Source organism: Eubalaena glacialis, chromosome 5 (genome assembly GCF_028564815.1).
Source record: "Eubalaena glacialis isolate mEubGla1 chromosome 5, mEubGla1.1.hap2.+ XY, whole genome shotgun sequence".
NCBI classification, from domain to species: domain Eukaryota; kingdom Metazoa; phylum Chordata; class Mammalia; order Artiodactyla; family Balaenidae; genus Eubalaena; species Eubalaena glacialis.
This window is the reverse complement of record NC_083720.1, coordinates 136,913,155-136,929,743: the sequence shown is the minus strand read 5'-3', so window position 1 is coordinate 136,929,743 and position 16,589 is coordinate 136,913,155. Positions and strand designations below refer to the sequence as shown.

The 16,589-nt window shown below is 36.7% G+C and overlaps 1 protein-coding gene across 1 annotated transcript in view; it reads left to right on the top strand.

Moving 5' to 3' along the window:
- The window catches only part of METAP1 (methionyl aminopeptidase 1), a 68,361-nt gene that overhangs the window by 44,601 nt on the left and 7,171 nt on the right, over nt 1-16,589 (top strand). Inside the window, exons 4-9 of the mRNA XM_061192598.1 lie at nt 225-285; nt 4,763-4,854; nt 5,595-5,678; nt 8,349-8,487; nt 10,031-10,162; nt 13,690-13,833. Coding sequence (XP_061048581.1) covers nt 225-285; nt 4,763-4,854; nt 5,595-5,678; nt 8,349-8,487; nt 10,031-10,162; nt 13,690-13,833 — 652 coding nt within the window. The remainder of the gene's footprint in view (nt 1-224; nt 286-4,762; nt 4,855-5,594; nt 5,679-8,348; nt 8,488-10,030; nt 10,163-13,689; nt 13,834-16,589) is intronic.

The window sequence follows — 16,589 nt, the reverse complement described above, 5'->3', positions numbered from 1 at the left end:
CTTGCGTCTCCCTCCCACCCTCCCTATCCCACCCCTCTAGGTGGTCACAAAGCACCGAGCTGATCTCCCGGTGCTATGTGGTTGCTTCCCACTAGCTATCTATTTTACGTTTGGTAGTGTGGTGTTTATTCCCCCACTTTTATTTTCTTTGTTAGTAGATTTTAATAATGAAAGTTACTTTCATGTTTGAATCGGATCCATCTAACCTCTTTGTTTTTTTTCAGATGCCAACAAGGCCAGTGCCAAGTTATATTCAAAGACCAGATTATGCTGATCACCCTTTAGGTAAATTCTGCTATGCTGTTTCTTCATATTTCAATTTGTGGGCTTGATGACTACTACAGAGGAAAAGAGTGCTTTTTTAGTAGAAAATTTTCAGTGCTGGATTTCTAATAAATGTAAATATGTTTTTTCAAGGCACACTAGAACATTTGAGAGAATTAAAGATTCTTTCCTCTCATTAGAAATCTAATCAATTCTGAAAACATTTTTTATGTGGCTGTTAAAGGCTACATTCAACATAATATTGTATTTTGTGTTGTTATATCAAATTCTAGATTTTAAAAAAAGTTTTGATTTTAGCATGTTCTCCAACCTTAATTAAATAATATCCATTTAGGTAAAAACAGATGGTGGAGGCCTTGAATGCATGCCTAACTAAAGACTCTGGACTGTAGCAGTAATAGCAATAGTAGTAATGGTGATGATAATAGTAGTAATGGTGATGCTGATGATTCTATAACTGATATTTTTTCATAACTGTGTGCCAGGCACTGTGCCAACCTCTTTACATGTATTACTCCATTTAATACTTTCAACAGTCCTGAGGTGGGTTCTATTGTCTTCTCCCTTTATGGTTAATGATAGTGAGACATGCAGAGAAGATAGGTACTTTACAGCATAGGCTAAAGTTGGATTATGTGAAATTACTGAGTGTGCTTGTCAAAAATGGTTGAGTGGTTTAATCTACTGAGCTAAGCTACCTTTGCTTTTTTCTCGAAGGAAAAAAAGGAACTATATTAAGTCCTTATGAATATAATTTGAAAATTTAGTTAAACTCCACTATTTCAGGTAAATTGAAGGAAAAGAGTCTGAGTGATAGAATACTGTTGAGGATGTATAATTTCATTACACTGTATTTAATATTCTTGAATATAGTTTTAAATTGTATTTTTAAAGAGTACATAGATAAGGTAAATTGTAATAGGATAAAATGTTGCACAGTGAAAAGTGAGTACTTTTCCCCAGAAGTAATCACTATTAATGATTTCTTGTAGAACTTTTCAGAGATATTTGTTGTGTGTACACACATTAACACCCCCCCACCCAATTATACACAAAACGAACAAACTATATACATCTTTTCACCTTGCTCTGTTATATTTTATGTTGTAAATATTCCATATTATCCCATATAAAACCATTTCTTTCTTTTTAATGACTGAAGTATTCCATTATGTGGACATGTTATAATTTATTAAACCAGACTCCTACTAATGTATGTTTAGATTATTTCCAGGTTTTTACTTCTAACAATTTGACTGCAGGAACTGTTCTTTTTTTTTAATTAATTTATTTTTGGCTGTGTTGGGTCTTCGTTTCTGTGCGAGGGCTTTCTCTAGTTGTGGCAAGCGGGGGCCACTCTTCATCGCGGTGCGCGGGCCTCTCACTATCGCGGCCTCTCTTGTTGCGGAGCACGGGCTCCAGACGCGCAGGCTCAGTAGTTGTGGCTCACGGGCCTAGTTGCTCCGCGGCATGTGGGATCTTCCCAGACCAGGACTTGAACCCGTGTCCCCTGCATTGGCAGGCAGATTCTCAACCACTGCGCCAACAGGGAAGCCCGGAACTGTTCTTATAATCACATATTTGTGCACATGTTGAGAGTATTTCTATGGTTTAATTGCCTAAAGTGAAATAGCTAGATCACAGGATACATGCATTTTTAAAAATTTTGAGAGGTATTACAAATCTCAGAGATCTTTTTGCCAGATAAAAACATAGAGTCTCTTTCCCTGTATCTTTTTTTCTTTTTAAATAAATTTATTTATTTTTAGCTGCATTGGGTCTTCGTTGCTGCGCATGGGCTTTCTCTAGTTGCGGCGAGCGGGGGCTACTCTTCATTGCGGTGTGTGGGCTTCTCATTGCGGTGGCTTCTCCTGTTGCGGAGCATAGGCTCTAGGCATGTGGGCTTCAGTAGTTGTGGCACGCGGGCTCAGTAGTTGTGGCTCGCGGGCTTTAGAGCACAGCCTCAGTAGTTGTGGCACATGGACTTAGTTGCTCCCTGGCATGTGGGATCTTCCCGGACCAGGGCTCAAACCCATGTCCCCTGCGTTGGCAGGCGGATTTTTAACCACTGAGCCACCTGGGAAGTCCTCTTTTCCTGTATCTTCCCCAGCTTAGCATGTTATCAAGTTTTGCGATCTGTGCTAATTTGAAAGATGAAAAATGGTATTTTGCAGTTTTTTTAATTTGCATTTTTAAGTTATGAGTAAGGTTGAGCATCTCTTTATTTTTAAAAATCATTTGTACTTTTTTTCCTTTTGAACTGTCTATTCATATCCTTAGACTTTTTTCCCCCCAGTTAGATTACTTAGTTTTTTCCATACTGACTTATAAATGCTCTTTCTATATTAAGGAAAATAATCTCTTGATGTATGTACTATAAAATGTTTTCTCCCAATCAAGCAGTTACATTTTTGTCTTTGTAACATTACATTTATGACAAACTTTCAACATTCTTCTGTAGTAAAATTTATCAGTGTTTTCTTATAAGGTGCCTATGGCTTTATGACCTAGAAAGACCTTTTGGGTTCAGAGATTATAAAAATATTTTCCCATGTTTTATTCTACTATTTCTATGGTTTTACTCTTCTTGTGTGTGTGAGATACAATTTTTGGTCCATCTGAAACTTATTTATCTTTAGGAGTTAAGTAGGGATGCTACTTTATTTTTTTCCCAGCAGAATATCTGGTTGTCACATCACAAGTTATTTTTAAAAATTAGTCTTTTTCTTACTGATTTAAAATGCAACCTGTATCACTATATTAAATCTTCACATCTTTAGGTTTTTGGATTCTGTTCTGTTTCATTAACCCATCTGTCTAATCATATGCCATTGCCAAACTCTTAATTATTACAGCTATATCATGTTTTAATACTTGATAGGCCTTGTTGCCCCCGCCTTTCCTCTTTTTCAGAATTTTCCTGGCTATTCTTGCATGTTTGTTTTCCCATGTGAAATTTAGAATCAGCTTGTCTGGTTCCCAAAAATGTCCTGTTGCCATTTTTTATTGGGATAGTATTAAATTTATAGACTAATTTTGGAAGAATTGACACCTTTACAATATTGAGTCTTCCTATCCAAGAACAGGGTATGTTTTTCTTTCCTTCATTAGGCCTTTTAATGTTAAGTTATTCCTTGATACTTTATCTTTTTAAGTTATTCTTGTGAATATAGTATCTTCTGTATTTTTTGCTTGTTTGTATATGGGAAAGTTATTGATTTTTATATATTTTTCTTATCTGCCAACTTGCCGAATTCTTATTTCTAGTCATTTACCAGGTATTCCCTTGTTCTAGGGATATATAATCATATCTGAAATTGATAAGGATTTTGTCCTTTTCTTTCTAATTTTATATGTCTTGTTTCTTTCTCTTGTTTAATACATCTGCTAGTATTGTCAGAACAGTGCTAAAAGTACTAGTGCTGATAGTGGGCATTCCATGATGTTGGTTCTTGGCTTGAGATTTATATTTATCATGTAAAAGTGGTAGCTGGCTATGTTATCAGAATTATCTTTCTAGATGATCATTTATTTTTCATTCCTTAATCTATGGCTATGATGAGTTATATTAATAGTTTAATATTGAACTATCCTTGCCTTTCCAATATGAATCTCACTGAAGTCATGGTGTACTATGTTTTTTGGATTCTGTTTGATAATATTTTATTTGGTATTGTTATATCAGCATTTATAAAAAGAGTAGTTTATGGTTATATTCTTTTTGTCAGATTTTGAAATAATTATTATACTGGCTTTAATGCTTTTAAATGTATGAATAACTTCAATTAAGCTAATTTTATTAGTGAAAATTCTTAGGGCAGTATTTTTCAAACTTTTTTGACTATGACCCAGAGAACTGTATTTTATAGCATGATCTGTGTATATGTGTGTGTGTATAAATTAACAGTCAAACATTTTACAACAGCACTTACTTGCTTACTTACTTACCCTGTATGATATAGTCTATTATTTTCTATTCCATTTATTTACTATAAAAAAATATTAGTCATAGCCCACGAATAGCCACTAAAGAGTCACAAACTGCTGTTTAAAAAACACTGACTTAGGTTCCAGTTTCAAAAAATAAATGAGTGTAATTAGTTTATCAGTTGTTGATAATATCCTTGCTTCATGAGATGATGATCATGAAAACAGTTATAAATTGTATGGTGCTATTCAAATGTGAATCATTTACTGACCTTATTAACACGTTCCCTGTCAAATAATAAGTACTCCATCTTGAATGATTTCTCATAGACTTGGAAATTTGTTCTTTAAAATTGTTCTTTCAGTTTGTTTAGCAAATTTCATGTTGAAAGTATTTTTTCAGAAAACCTGACCTGGACCCTCCCATATTATGAAATACCATTGTGTGAAATAGTGAGACCTATTATTATATCATCAAGGGGATAATTATGCTAATATATACTACATCTTTTTGTTCATTTTGGTTTTACTTACTGATTTTCTTTACCAGGAATGTCTGAATCTGAGCAGGCTCTTAAAGGTACTTCTCAAATTAAGTTACTCTCATCTGAAGATATAGAAGGGATGCGGCTCGTATGTAGGGTAAGAGTTTTTTTCTCCCCGCCATGGGATAGAACATGTTTAAGTAGTTATAACACATGAAGTCAATGATTTGCTCATTTATAAAGGTAGCAAATATTACATAGTAAAACTGTGACTAGCCATATTTACTTTATTTTTAAATTTATTTATTTTTTTGAAGTATAGTTGATTTACAATGTTGTGTTAATTTCTGCTGTACAGCAAAGTGACTCAGTTATACATACATTCTTTTTTATATTCTTTTCCATTATGGTTTATTCCAGGATATTGAATATAGTTCCCTCTGCTGTACAGTAGGACCTTGTTGTTTATCCATTCTACAACTAATAGTTATTTTCTGTGGTTCTTTGAGGAAAATCATTCATCTATTCTTTTATTTCCCTCCCTTCCCTTCCCCATTGTAGAATTGTGAGAGGCCTCAAACTTCATCAGTTCATTATTGTTTAGAATACTTAGGATGTACATTTTCACATAGAAATCAGTCAGACGTACTTATTAAGCTATTTTCTAGTTAGCCCAATTTTATTTATATGTTTACACACACATGCATACACATTTATTAATGAGTGTTAGAAATACATACAAATGGTTGTAAAATGAAAATTCAGGATTATAATATTCAAGGTGAGGTTCGTCTTATCAATATCCTACAAAATCTAAGTTAGTCCAAAGGGTACAGATTTCTATTTCTATTTCTATTTCATTTCTTATTGAATGTATGAAGTGTTTCTCTTTTACAGCTTGCCAGAGAAGTACTGGACATTGCTGCTGGGATGATTAAACCAGGTGTAACTACTGAAGAAATAGATCATGCTGTACACTTAGTAAGAATTTTAATTTTATGCTTTGAAAAATTTTTTCATACTGTTAGATGTTTTAGACTTCTAAAAATTAAGTAAACCTAAGTTCTGAATATCTACACTTGGCTAATTTGAAAGCAAATTTTTCACTTTGTTTCAAGTATAGAAAGTATTCAACAGTCATTATTCCCATCTTTAAGTATCTCTGATATTGGGGTCGGAGGTAAGCTTGAAATATCTTGTTTCTGAAACCTCACATTTCATAACATTTTAGTTTAGCTTTTATAAGATGATTAGCTTTATTAGCGCTTTAAGTAAATCACGCTACCACATGCATCAAATATTTTGAAATAAAAAAGAATATAACTTCTGAAACTAGATTAGTAGGAAAAAATCTTCCTTTTTATATCTGTAATAACAAGGCCACAAACAGACCAGATACATGTTTGTAGTAAATATGGTATAGGTATACTTTTAAAATAAAGATTGCTTATCCACCAAAGAGAGACCTTAAAACCCTTTAGTAAATAAATATTCATGATCATAAAAAAAAGACAAAAAAAATTACCCTACAGTAGATGAGTACACACATGGTATGATTAGGTTGTTCACAGTTGAAGAACAATAATTAGTTAATAAATCACATGGAAAACTAATTAAACCTGCTCTGGTAATCAAACAAATGCAAGTCATAAAGACCTACTAAATTAGTAAGTGTTTTAAAGATGCTTATGTACATTGCCTATGGAAAGATGGTGAAATTGGCACTCCTTTGCATGGTGGTGGTATTGTAAATTGGAACTATCCTTTTGGAAGGAAATTTGACAATGTGTCTTGAGCTATAAAAATGTTGAGAACATTTTTTTATTTGGAATTTTATAAATCCTGATTTTTGGGTATTGTTCCATATGTTATAAAGTACAGTTGACCCTTGAACAACACAGGTTTGAACTGCATGGATCTTCTTTTTTTTTTAGTATTTATTTATTTATTTGGTTGCACCAGGTCTTAGTTGCAGTGGGCTCCTTAGTTGCAGCTCCAGGGCTCCTTAGTTGCTGCTCGCCAGCTCCTTAGTTGCGGCAGGTGAGCTCCTTAGTTGTGGCATGCATGTGGGATCTAGTTCCCTGACCAGGGATCGAACCCGGGCCCCCTGCATTGGGAGCGCAGAGTCTTATCCACTGCGCCACCAGGGAAGTCCCTGCATGGATCTTCTCATATGTGAATTTTTTTCAATAAATATATATATCTACTGTAAATGTATTTTCTCTTCCTTTCGATTTTTTAAAAAAATTTAATTAAAAATTAAAAAAAATTCTTTGGCCTCACCACGCGGCATTCTTTTTTTCTTATGATTTTTAAAATAGTATTTTCTTTTCTCTAGCTTACTTTATTGTAAGAGTACAGTATATAATACAAAGAATTATATAATATAAAGAATACAGTATATAACACATACAAAATATGTGTTAAACTGTCTGTTATCGGTAAGGTCAACAGTAGGGTATTAGTAAAGTTTTGGGGGAGTCAAGTGGAATTTGGACTGCGCAGGGGGGTCAGTGCCCCTCCCCCACCCCCTGTGGCCCCAAGTTGTTCAAGTGTCAGCTGTATGTGGTATGCATTAATAGCAGTTTGAATGCTTCCTATAGGCCAGGTGCTCTTTTACGTGCTTCTTTTATTAACTCATTTAATTTCCCCAGCAACTCTATGAGATAGATGCTACTGTCATCTCCATCTTATAGGTAAGGAAACTGAGGCAGAGAGAGGTTAAGTTGCCCAGGGTTACACAACTTGTAAGTAATGGAGTTGGCATTTTCAGTCAACGCAATCTGCTTCTGTGTGCTCTTAACTAGTATTTATACTGCTGTAAGAAATACAGAAGCATATCGTTAAATATAAGGAAAAATGATAGGCATGTAGTTATTGATCATAATATTTTTTTGTAATTGAGGAAACTAATATAAAGTTTCAATAATAGAATTGCCAATAAAATTATAGTACATTCCACAAATTGTATTTTAGGCAACTATTTTAAAATTATTAGTATGAAGACTGTGGCAGTGTGGAAAGAGAAATTATGTATGGACTACCGCTGTATAAAAACATCCAAGTAAAATAAGACTTATTTATGGAGAACCAGATCATTTTCTTAGAGGTTCCTTTGTTGTTCCACATGAATGTAGTGGTTAAAATGTCTCAGGGAATACTTTACCATCTCTCAATTATTACTAGTATTTATTTTAATTTTTATTACTTTTATTTTATTATTAGGGATAGAGGCTTGTTTCTATATAAGAAATTATAATTACATTAAATGTGCACATTAATTTTAAATTTTAAATTTAAATAATATGTTTTTCATAAGGAGTAGGTAATTCTAAAATAAAATCTTCATATAGTGACATCTGTATATGTTTGTAAATATTTGAAAGATGTGAATTTTCTTTTCCTTTGCTATTATCAAGTAAACTGGTTTGCCTGTGGTCTGACTTACAAACCCTACTATTTATCTACTGTTTAAGGTAATAGCTACTAGTATTTCTAAAATAAAATCTTAAATAAGTTCTTCATTAGGAGCATTTTTACAACAAAATTTTCCACATTTTTCAAATTTTAAAATCTGATTAATTGTATACAGATTAACTTTTTCTTTTGCACATTCCAGATTATTCTCTCCGTATTTTTAATTTATTATAGGCATGCATTGCAAGAAATTGCTATCCTTCTCCCCTGAATTATTATAATTTCCCAAAGTCTTGTTGTACTTCAGTGAATGAAGTGATCTGCCATGGAATTCCAGACAGACGGCCCTTGCAAGAAGGTGATATTGTTAATGGTAAGAAATAAGTTTGACTTTTGTCACTGTTAGCAAAGAAACAGCAAGGCTTTGGGAATCTAATAGTGACTTGCATTTTCTTCACTTGCTTCCTGTCTTTAACTTACTTTTTTCATATTTAAAACTTAAAATAAATTGAAAATCTCTGGAAACCTATTTTATGGTTTTAAGATATTTAACTGCTTTCAAGGTGCTTCTAGTATGATGTGTTTGATACAGGTTCTTTAATGCAGATGATCATTATGTGATTGGTAAATAGGGGAAAGATGTCACTGAAGTGTGGAAGTAATGTTGATTCAAGTGGGATTTTTTTTTTCTTATTCCTTTTAGTCCACTATTGGTTTTGAAGAAATCAGGGCAGGCTTTCTTACAGATAAAGAGAAATCATTAGTAATATATGAAGCTCTTAAGAAAAACAGCTAAAAATTCTGCAGAAGTATTGTCCTTGATGTAAGAAGTTCAGAAAGTGGCTTTAGGGACCACTGTGTTAAGCTATTTTGGGAAACTCCAAGTGCAGAGAAAGAAGCTGCAAAAAACATTTTCCTCTGTGATTGAAAAAATGTTGATGAATTAGGCTCCCCTCGATGGGGTATTTTTAATATTGATGAACTTGGTCTCTTTAGTAATCAGATATCTTCAAGGATCTATATATCAAACAAGGAAGCCTGAGCCCAGGTGTTAAAGGCTACAGAGAATGGACCAACTGTGATGCTGGCTGTGAATGGTAGTGGGGACTTGACCAACACTGTTTTTATACGAATTGTTTTTGCTTCAGTTAGAGTATCTGTTTATAAAGTTCCATAAGTTTTGAGGGGTCTGCCCAATGCTGTTTTTCATATATAAGCCCTATTATTTTTATTACACACATAATGTGTGAGGTTTTTCAGGAACGTGTGTGTTGTGCTAGAGCCAACACACCTATACTGCGATATTTTAAGTGGATTGAAAATTTATGGTTTAAGAATACTCATTTAATGTGCTCCGTAGGATACATTTAGTGTAGTTTAGTGGTGTAGTGGTAATCTGTATTTTTAAACATGGGAATAGTCACAAATAAGTGAAAGGCAAATGAGTCTTTGAAAAATAAGTGTAGAATAGTGTAAATGTTTCTATTTATTGATTCACTAGGATGAGGAAAAAGTTGTTAAAGATAACGAATGAAAGCAGTATTTCCTGTTTAATGTCAAAATGTGGCAAAGTCCTTCATTTAATGTTCTTAACTTGGGTCATTGATCTTGCATGAATGTATCCGGGGATACATTTTTCTTCTGCTGTAAATGATCTAACCACTGCTGTAAGAGTATTAAAGCCCACCGTCTGGCTTGTGCTGCGAGACCACGGACCTGTTTTCCACAGTGAGTTCAGCTGCATTACAGACAAGAAGTGTCTCTTGGGCATTAAGTATGTATTCATTGGTGTCACTTGCGAATGCGGAAGTTATCTTTCTCATTAAGCTGCTTGATTCTGTCATGTTGGCGAAAGTTAACTTCAATTTTGAGATAAAAAACAAGTGTGGTCTTTATGTTTGCACGTTCTTTTGCAGTGGACATCACTCTTTATCGCAATGGTTATCATGGGGACCTGAATGAGACGTTTTTTGTTGGAGACGTGGATGAGGGAGCTCGGAAACTGGTTCAGACCACGTATGAGTGCCTGATGCAAGCCATTGATGCAGGTCAGGCTCAGTGCTGGGCACCCGCTGGTGCTACTGTGTGGTGTGGGCCTTGAGCGACCTGTCACTATACTGTGCATGCCTCATGCCTCCCAGCTGTGCCTCTACCCTACCTGAGTTAGCTTTGGGTTTGGCAGTAGTAGGTTTAAGGATGATTTGGGAATCCCTTGATGAGGATGGACCGGGTTATTGCTTATTCCTTTGACTCGTCTGTGATTTATCTTCCTTTTCTCTGGCTGATAAATGAGGAGGAATGCGTGGATACTTTTTTTTTTTTTCTAACGTCTTTATTGGAATATAATTGCTTTACAATGTTGTGTTAGGTTCTGCTATAAAACAAAGTGAATCAGCTATATGTGTATATATATCCCCATATCCCCTCCCTCTTGCGCCTCCCTCCGACCCTCCCTATCCTACCCCTCTAGGTGGTCACAAAGCACTGAGCTGATCTCCCTGTGCTATGCAGCTGCTTCCCACTAGCTATCTGTTTTACATTTGGTAGTGTATATATGTCAATGCTACTCTCTTACTTCGTCCCAGGTTCCCTTTCCCCCTCCCTGTGTCCTCAAGTCCATTCTCTACGTCCGCGTCTTTATTCCTGTCCTGCCCCTAGGTTCATCAGAACCATTTTTTTTTAATTCCATATATATGTGTTAACATACAGTATTTGTTTTTCTCTTTCTGACTTGTGGATAGTTCTTGAGTGCAACTTTTCTCCTACTTTTTAATTATGTTGTGAAAGAGTGCGTTAGATTATAAGAGAAAAATGAGTGATCTTCCTTTACGCTTGCCTCTCCTTTTTTTTTTTAATCTCTCTTCTCCAGAGGTGTCCACTTTTTTTTTTTTTTAAATAAATTTACTTATTTTTGGCTGTGTTGGGTCTTCGTTGCTGCACGCAGGCTTTCTCTAGCTGTGGCGAGCGGGGGCTACTCTTCGTTGATGTGCGCGGGCTTCTCATTGCGGTGGCTTCTCTTGTTGCTCTAGGCACACGGGCTCAGTAGTTGTGGCTCGCGGGCTCTAGAGCGCAGGCTTAGTAGTTGTGGCGCACGGGCTTATTTGCTCTGCGTCATGTGGGATCTTCCCGGACCAGGGCTTGAACCCGTGTCCCCTGCATTGGAAGGTGGATTCTTAACCACTGCACCACCAGGGAAGTCCCCAGAGGTGTCCACTTTTAACATTTAGGTTTTTTTCTCTGCAAGACGTTAATACACACATAGAAACACACATAACTGTATGTATGTGTTTAGTTAGGTTAAATGGAATCATAAGATTTGCGGTATTCTATAATTTGGTACTTTTCAACCAGTAATATCTTAGAGGTCTTTCCATATTAGAATACGTATGTACCTGCATGCATACATCTCCATTCTTTTAATGGCTATATATTATATTCCACAGTATAAAAATTTCTACAACTATTCCCCTACTGGATTTTGGTGTTTTCCATATATCTTGCTATTGCAGTGAATAATATCTTTGGGTAGAGGTGTATTTCTGTGGGATTTTTCTCACATACAACAGTTCATCCAGGTTTTTTAAAATTTATGCAATATCTTGTGAGGAAAGAGAAGGAGAGTCTTGGTGCAAATGTTAACAGACTATTACAAAGGACAGTTTGAGGGCAAATAACTTCTCAGTTAAAATCCACAGCATTGCAACCTTATTGTTCAGTGTGTTTTCCACCCCCCCACCCCCTGTTAAATAAATCTGATATATCATCAACAATGTATTGGACAGGACAGGGTTCTTAGGCAAACATATAGGATATGATGCAATTTTTACTAATTTAATGAAGTCAGAGGAATGAAAAATGAAAGCATGTGATTATTTTTATATATCAATATGTGAGATATTCTTTTCCTTATTTTTCACTGTTGATTATACTTAAAAACTTTGATATTCTCTGTGGTATTGTGAGATGAGGACTTTAATATTTAGTTTCTCATTTTGGAAGCTTTAGTTTTAAATCAGTTTTAGGATTTCTGTGTTCAATGTTTATGTCCCTTTTGCTTCTCTGTGAGTTGATTGAAATAACCAGACAGCTGGAATGTTGTTTTACAGTGACGCAGGAATAAAACTTGCTAAGAAACTACAAGAAACCAAAGTCTTCATTAACAGTAGACAGGAAAGAATAGAAGTTGCTTCATCTCTGGAAAGTGCTATTAACACTTTTGTATGTATCATTCCTGCCTCTTGTTTTCCAATAATTTGGCTGCCCACCCTGGTGCAGAGCACTAGAGAGCTTGACCAACTATGAAATTAGCCTTCTAGAATAGGGCTTCTCAGTCTACATGCTAGTGGCATTTTGAGTCTGATAATTCTTTGCTGTGGGAGCCTGTCCTGTGTACTGTAGGATGCTTAGCAGCATTCCTGGTCTCTACCCACTAGAGGCTGTTTGCACCACCACTCCTCGTTGTGACAACCAGAAATGTCTCCAGATGTTATGAAGTGTACTTCCCTGGGACCAGAATTCCCTCTGGCTTGAGAACTAGGGGAGAAGTCTCCTCTCTCACCCTCCGTCATTATTGTTGAACAGTTTATTGTGTGTTGTGCACCATGGTTAAAATTTTCCTTTCCTCCCTGCTGACTGGGGCTGATAGGACGGCTTGGATGGGAATGCAAGAAAATCATTATGCAAGTCAGCATGTTCCTCAAAAATCATTAACCTCCCACCCCCCCCACAAAAGTCAAGCTGGAACATGTGGTTCAGAGCAAGTAAATGTTATGAAAATGATTCCTTGAGCCGTTCTCCTGGAAATTTGATTGACTGGAGAGGATGTGTTGTGCCTGAACCTCAGGTTGGAGATGAGAGAGGCACAGTAGGGGCCTGTAGGGAGTGGGAGGACCCCCAGAACCGCGGCTAGATTCCCTAGGAGTCTCCATGCGAGGAGAGCTGTAGCAGCAATAAGAACCACTTCTTTTGGTTTTTATTTAAACAGTGGTAAAAGTCATAAAAATTAAACAGGGCTGGAAGTATACAGTGAGAAGTACCTTTCTACATCCTACTCCTAGGACCTTCTGCAGAGGCAACTATGAATAATTTGAGAACCACTTTTATGGGGATAAAGAAGCCCAGGGGAAGTAATTCTTTGAGAAATTGACCAGACTAAAACTGAGGACAAGTCAAGTTCCTTTTTGGACATTCCTTTTTCTCCTGATGCTCTTTCCTCTCTTATCTCTTCTGCTCGCTTTAATGGAAAGCACACTGACCTTAGAGAAGGCGGGGAAGAGAAGCTTGTGTTCCATTCTCTTGTTTATTCAGAGAGCAGGCGGTGCCTCTCCCGACCCCTTACTGCTGCACACGCCCTCTTCTTCTGCAGCAAAGGAGGAAACCCAGGTGCTGCTGGCTTGGATCTCAGCTTTGCCGTTTCCTGGCAGTATAGCCTCTTTGTGCTTCGGTTTCCTCATCTTGAAAGTCTCGGAACGTAGGTGTGTAAAGCCTTCAGAGAGGTTCCTGGCATAGACAGCGATTGCTTAGTAATTATTAGTTTTTCTTTCTCTTTGTCATGAGTCTTCTCTTTTCCTTTCAGTGAAACCTGGTGTTCGATACAGAGAATTGGGAAACATTATTCAGAAGCATGCCCAAGCAAATGGATTTTCAGTTGTTCGAAGCTATTGTGGGCATGGAATCCACAAGCTTTTTCATACGGCCCCCAATGTACCCCACTATGCCAGTAAGTACTGTCCAAAGATTTGGTATTTGCTAACTATTTATTCAACAAATATTTATTCAAACATTTAACAGGACCTACTATTTTGTATTTATTAGAGTAATCTATTAGCTGTTATAAATAGACCCCCCAAAATGTATACACAAGGCACATAACAGTCCACAGCATGTGTGTTTGGTCACTCTGGGGGGGTGGGGTGGGACAGTTATTCTCTGACCCAGGCTCTTGTCACTTTCAACCTATAGCTTTCAAGGTCACTTTGGGGGTTCCCCTCCTAGTCGTACAGATACTGGGGAAGAGGAGAGAAGCATGGAGGGGTATGCTTGGGAGGTTTTAATGGGCCAGCCTGGACTTGGCATAAATCACTTACATTTACTTTTCATTGGCAGGAATTCAGTCACATGGCTACACTAACTGCAGGGGAGGTGGGGAAATGTAATCCAGCTGAGTACTCAGGAAGAAAAGGAGACTAGTAATTCTGGTGAACAGCCAATACTCTCTGCCACATGTATTCTGATTCCTTAAATGAAATTGGTTCAGCTGGGTTTGATTTGAGTTCCCAGTACATGTCAGATACCATATTCTTTGTTGGTATAGAGGGGAATCGACAAAGTACCTTTTCTCAAATTGAGTGCTGTCTGATAGATTAACAAAGGAAGTTTTGGGCGATTAATGTCTTACAGAAACCTTTCTCTTGGAGAGTTAAGACATGCAGGGGTGAGTCTGTAATTTAGTGCTAGAAAGGAAAGCTGTCCACAATAAGTGACCTAAGAAGGAATTTAACAAATATGTAGGAGCCACTGCTATGTAGACACTTTCATGTACCTCCTTGTGCTTACGTTTTTCCTCATATGCACAATAGCAGGGAATGGTACCTACCCTAGAACTGTTACTAGGATTAAGTGAGATAATGCATGTTAACTTTTAGAGTGATGATAATGATGATGGTGATGATATACATTATCTCATTTGATCATCACAACTCTACGAATAATTTCTTAGCCCTGTTTTTAAAAAGCAGATTCTGTGTTTAGGGAAGTGATTGATTTATTCAAGTCCACACAAACTAGTAAATAAATGTCAGCTGTAGGATTGGTACCTAGGTTCTGTCTGTCTTTCTAGAGTCAGTCTTTCCCGTGCTGCCTAGTAAGGACTGAAGCAGTTTGGTGCTGGGTCTTGTGGGAGAAATAAAGATTGAGATTTTGGTTTGCTGGAGAGATGAGGAAGAGCATTCCGGGCGGTGGGGAAGCATGAATAGGTGCTTCAAGTTGAGACTGAACAGAGACAAGATAAGCTTGGGCTGAGAATTATGTGTTAAGAACTAGAAATGGGCAGTGCCAGATCGAGGATATTTGACTTCATTTTAGGGATTTGTAGAACGTTTTTTGGCAGAAGAATGACAAGGTGAAATTGCCATTTGGGGAAGAAAATTTAGCAGTGGTGTCTAGAATGTATTGCAGGTGTGAGTTAGCCAGGCTTGTCAGCCTGATGCACGGTCGTTGTCGTAATCCAGATGTGAGGTGGTAAAATCTAAGACGTCAGTAGTTGTGAAGAGAAAGGGAAATGAGTGAGAAACGTCTCAACAGGAGAAGCTAGAGAAGTCACTTAAGACACAGCATTTGACATAAATCAATAAGCATTTATTAGCAGACCTCATAGTCCTTTTTATTTCAGCTGGAATTGTGCTTGAAATAAAAGCTAGCAATAGAAAATAGGTAGCCAACTTCATTCCTTCCTGGTAAGCCCTGTGATGACCTGATGTGCATTGCCTTTAACAGAATGGAAGTAGCTATTCTGATGACACTGGTGTGTGCCACCCATGTACATGTGTGTGTTTTGTGTGTGGAAAAAGAGTGTGCAAGGGAGGGAATGAAAAAAGCACCCTTACTTGCAGAGGTAACAAACTTAGGTTTAGGTATGGACTAGATAGAGACTTTTTGTCTATCTGTCTATGTCTATTAATTTTTATTGGAGTAGAGTTGATTTACATTGTTGTGTTTCTGCTGTACAGCAAAGTGAATCAGTTATACATATACATATATCCACTCTTTTTTAGATTCTTTTCCCATATAGGCCATTACAGAGTATTGAGTAGAGTTCCCTGTGCTATTCAGTAGGCTCTTAGGAGTTATCTATTTTATATCAATACACAGTAGTGTGCATATGTCATAAAGAGAGATTTTTTTGAAGGAAATAGAATTTATGGGAGACAGAGATACGGGTCAGTGATGATGGTGTCAGCAAAATACCATACCACCGATACACAAGAGATGGCACTTGAGTTTCATGTTAAACTATTTAATTAGAAATAAAAATTCTGAAAAAAGAAACAAGGACCCAGGTATACTTCATTTCATTCAACTGATATGTTTTTGAAAAGTCAAGTGTTAGTCGGGTTTAGATAAAACAAAATATGTGTGGTCCCTTTAGGGACGTGTTAAAGGAAGCTGCTGAGAGAGTCTCCGTACTGCAGAGGCCTTTTGAAATGTAAACGATCCCTGCTTTGGCTTGTAACTTCATATTCCTAAGCACCTGAGCACGGAACCAGGAAATTGTTGTGTAACTTCCCTCCACCTCCTTCCGTGTAAGAGAAGTCCTTGTTAGATGAGAGTTTAGTGTGCTTCTTTGTCACGGTTCGGAAGTAAAGGTGATACTACCCTATCTTCAGAATATATATCACGGTAATTCTGGGAGGCAGACGGTAGAGCAGGTACACACTTCTGTAAAAGCACTCAGCAGTAGTATCTGCTATAGTGTAG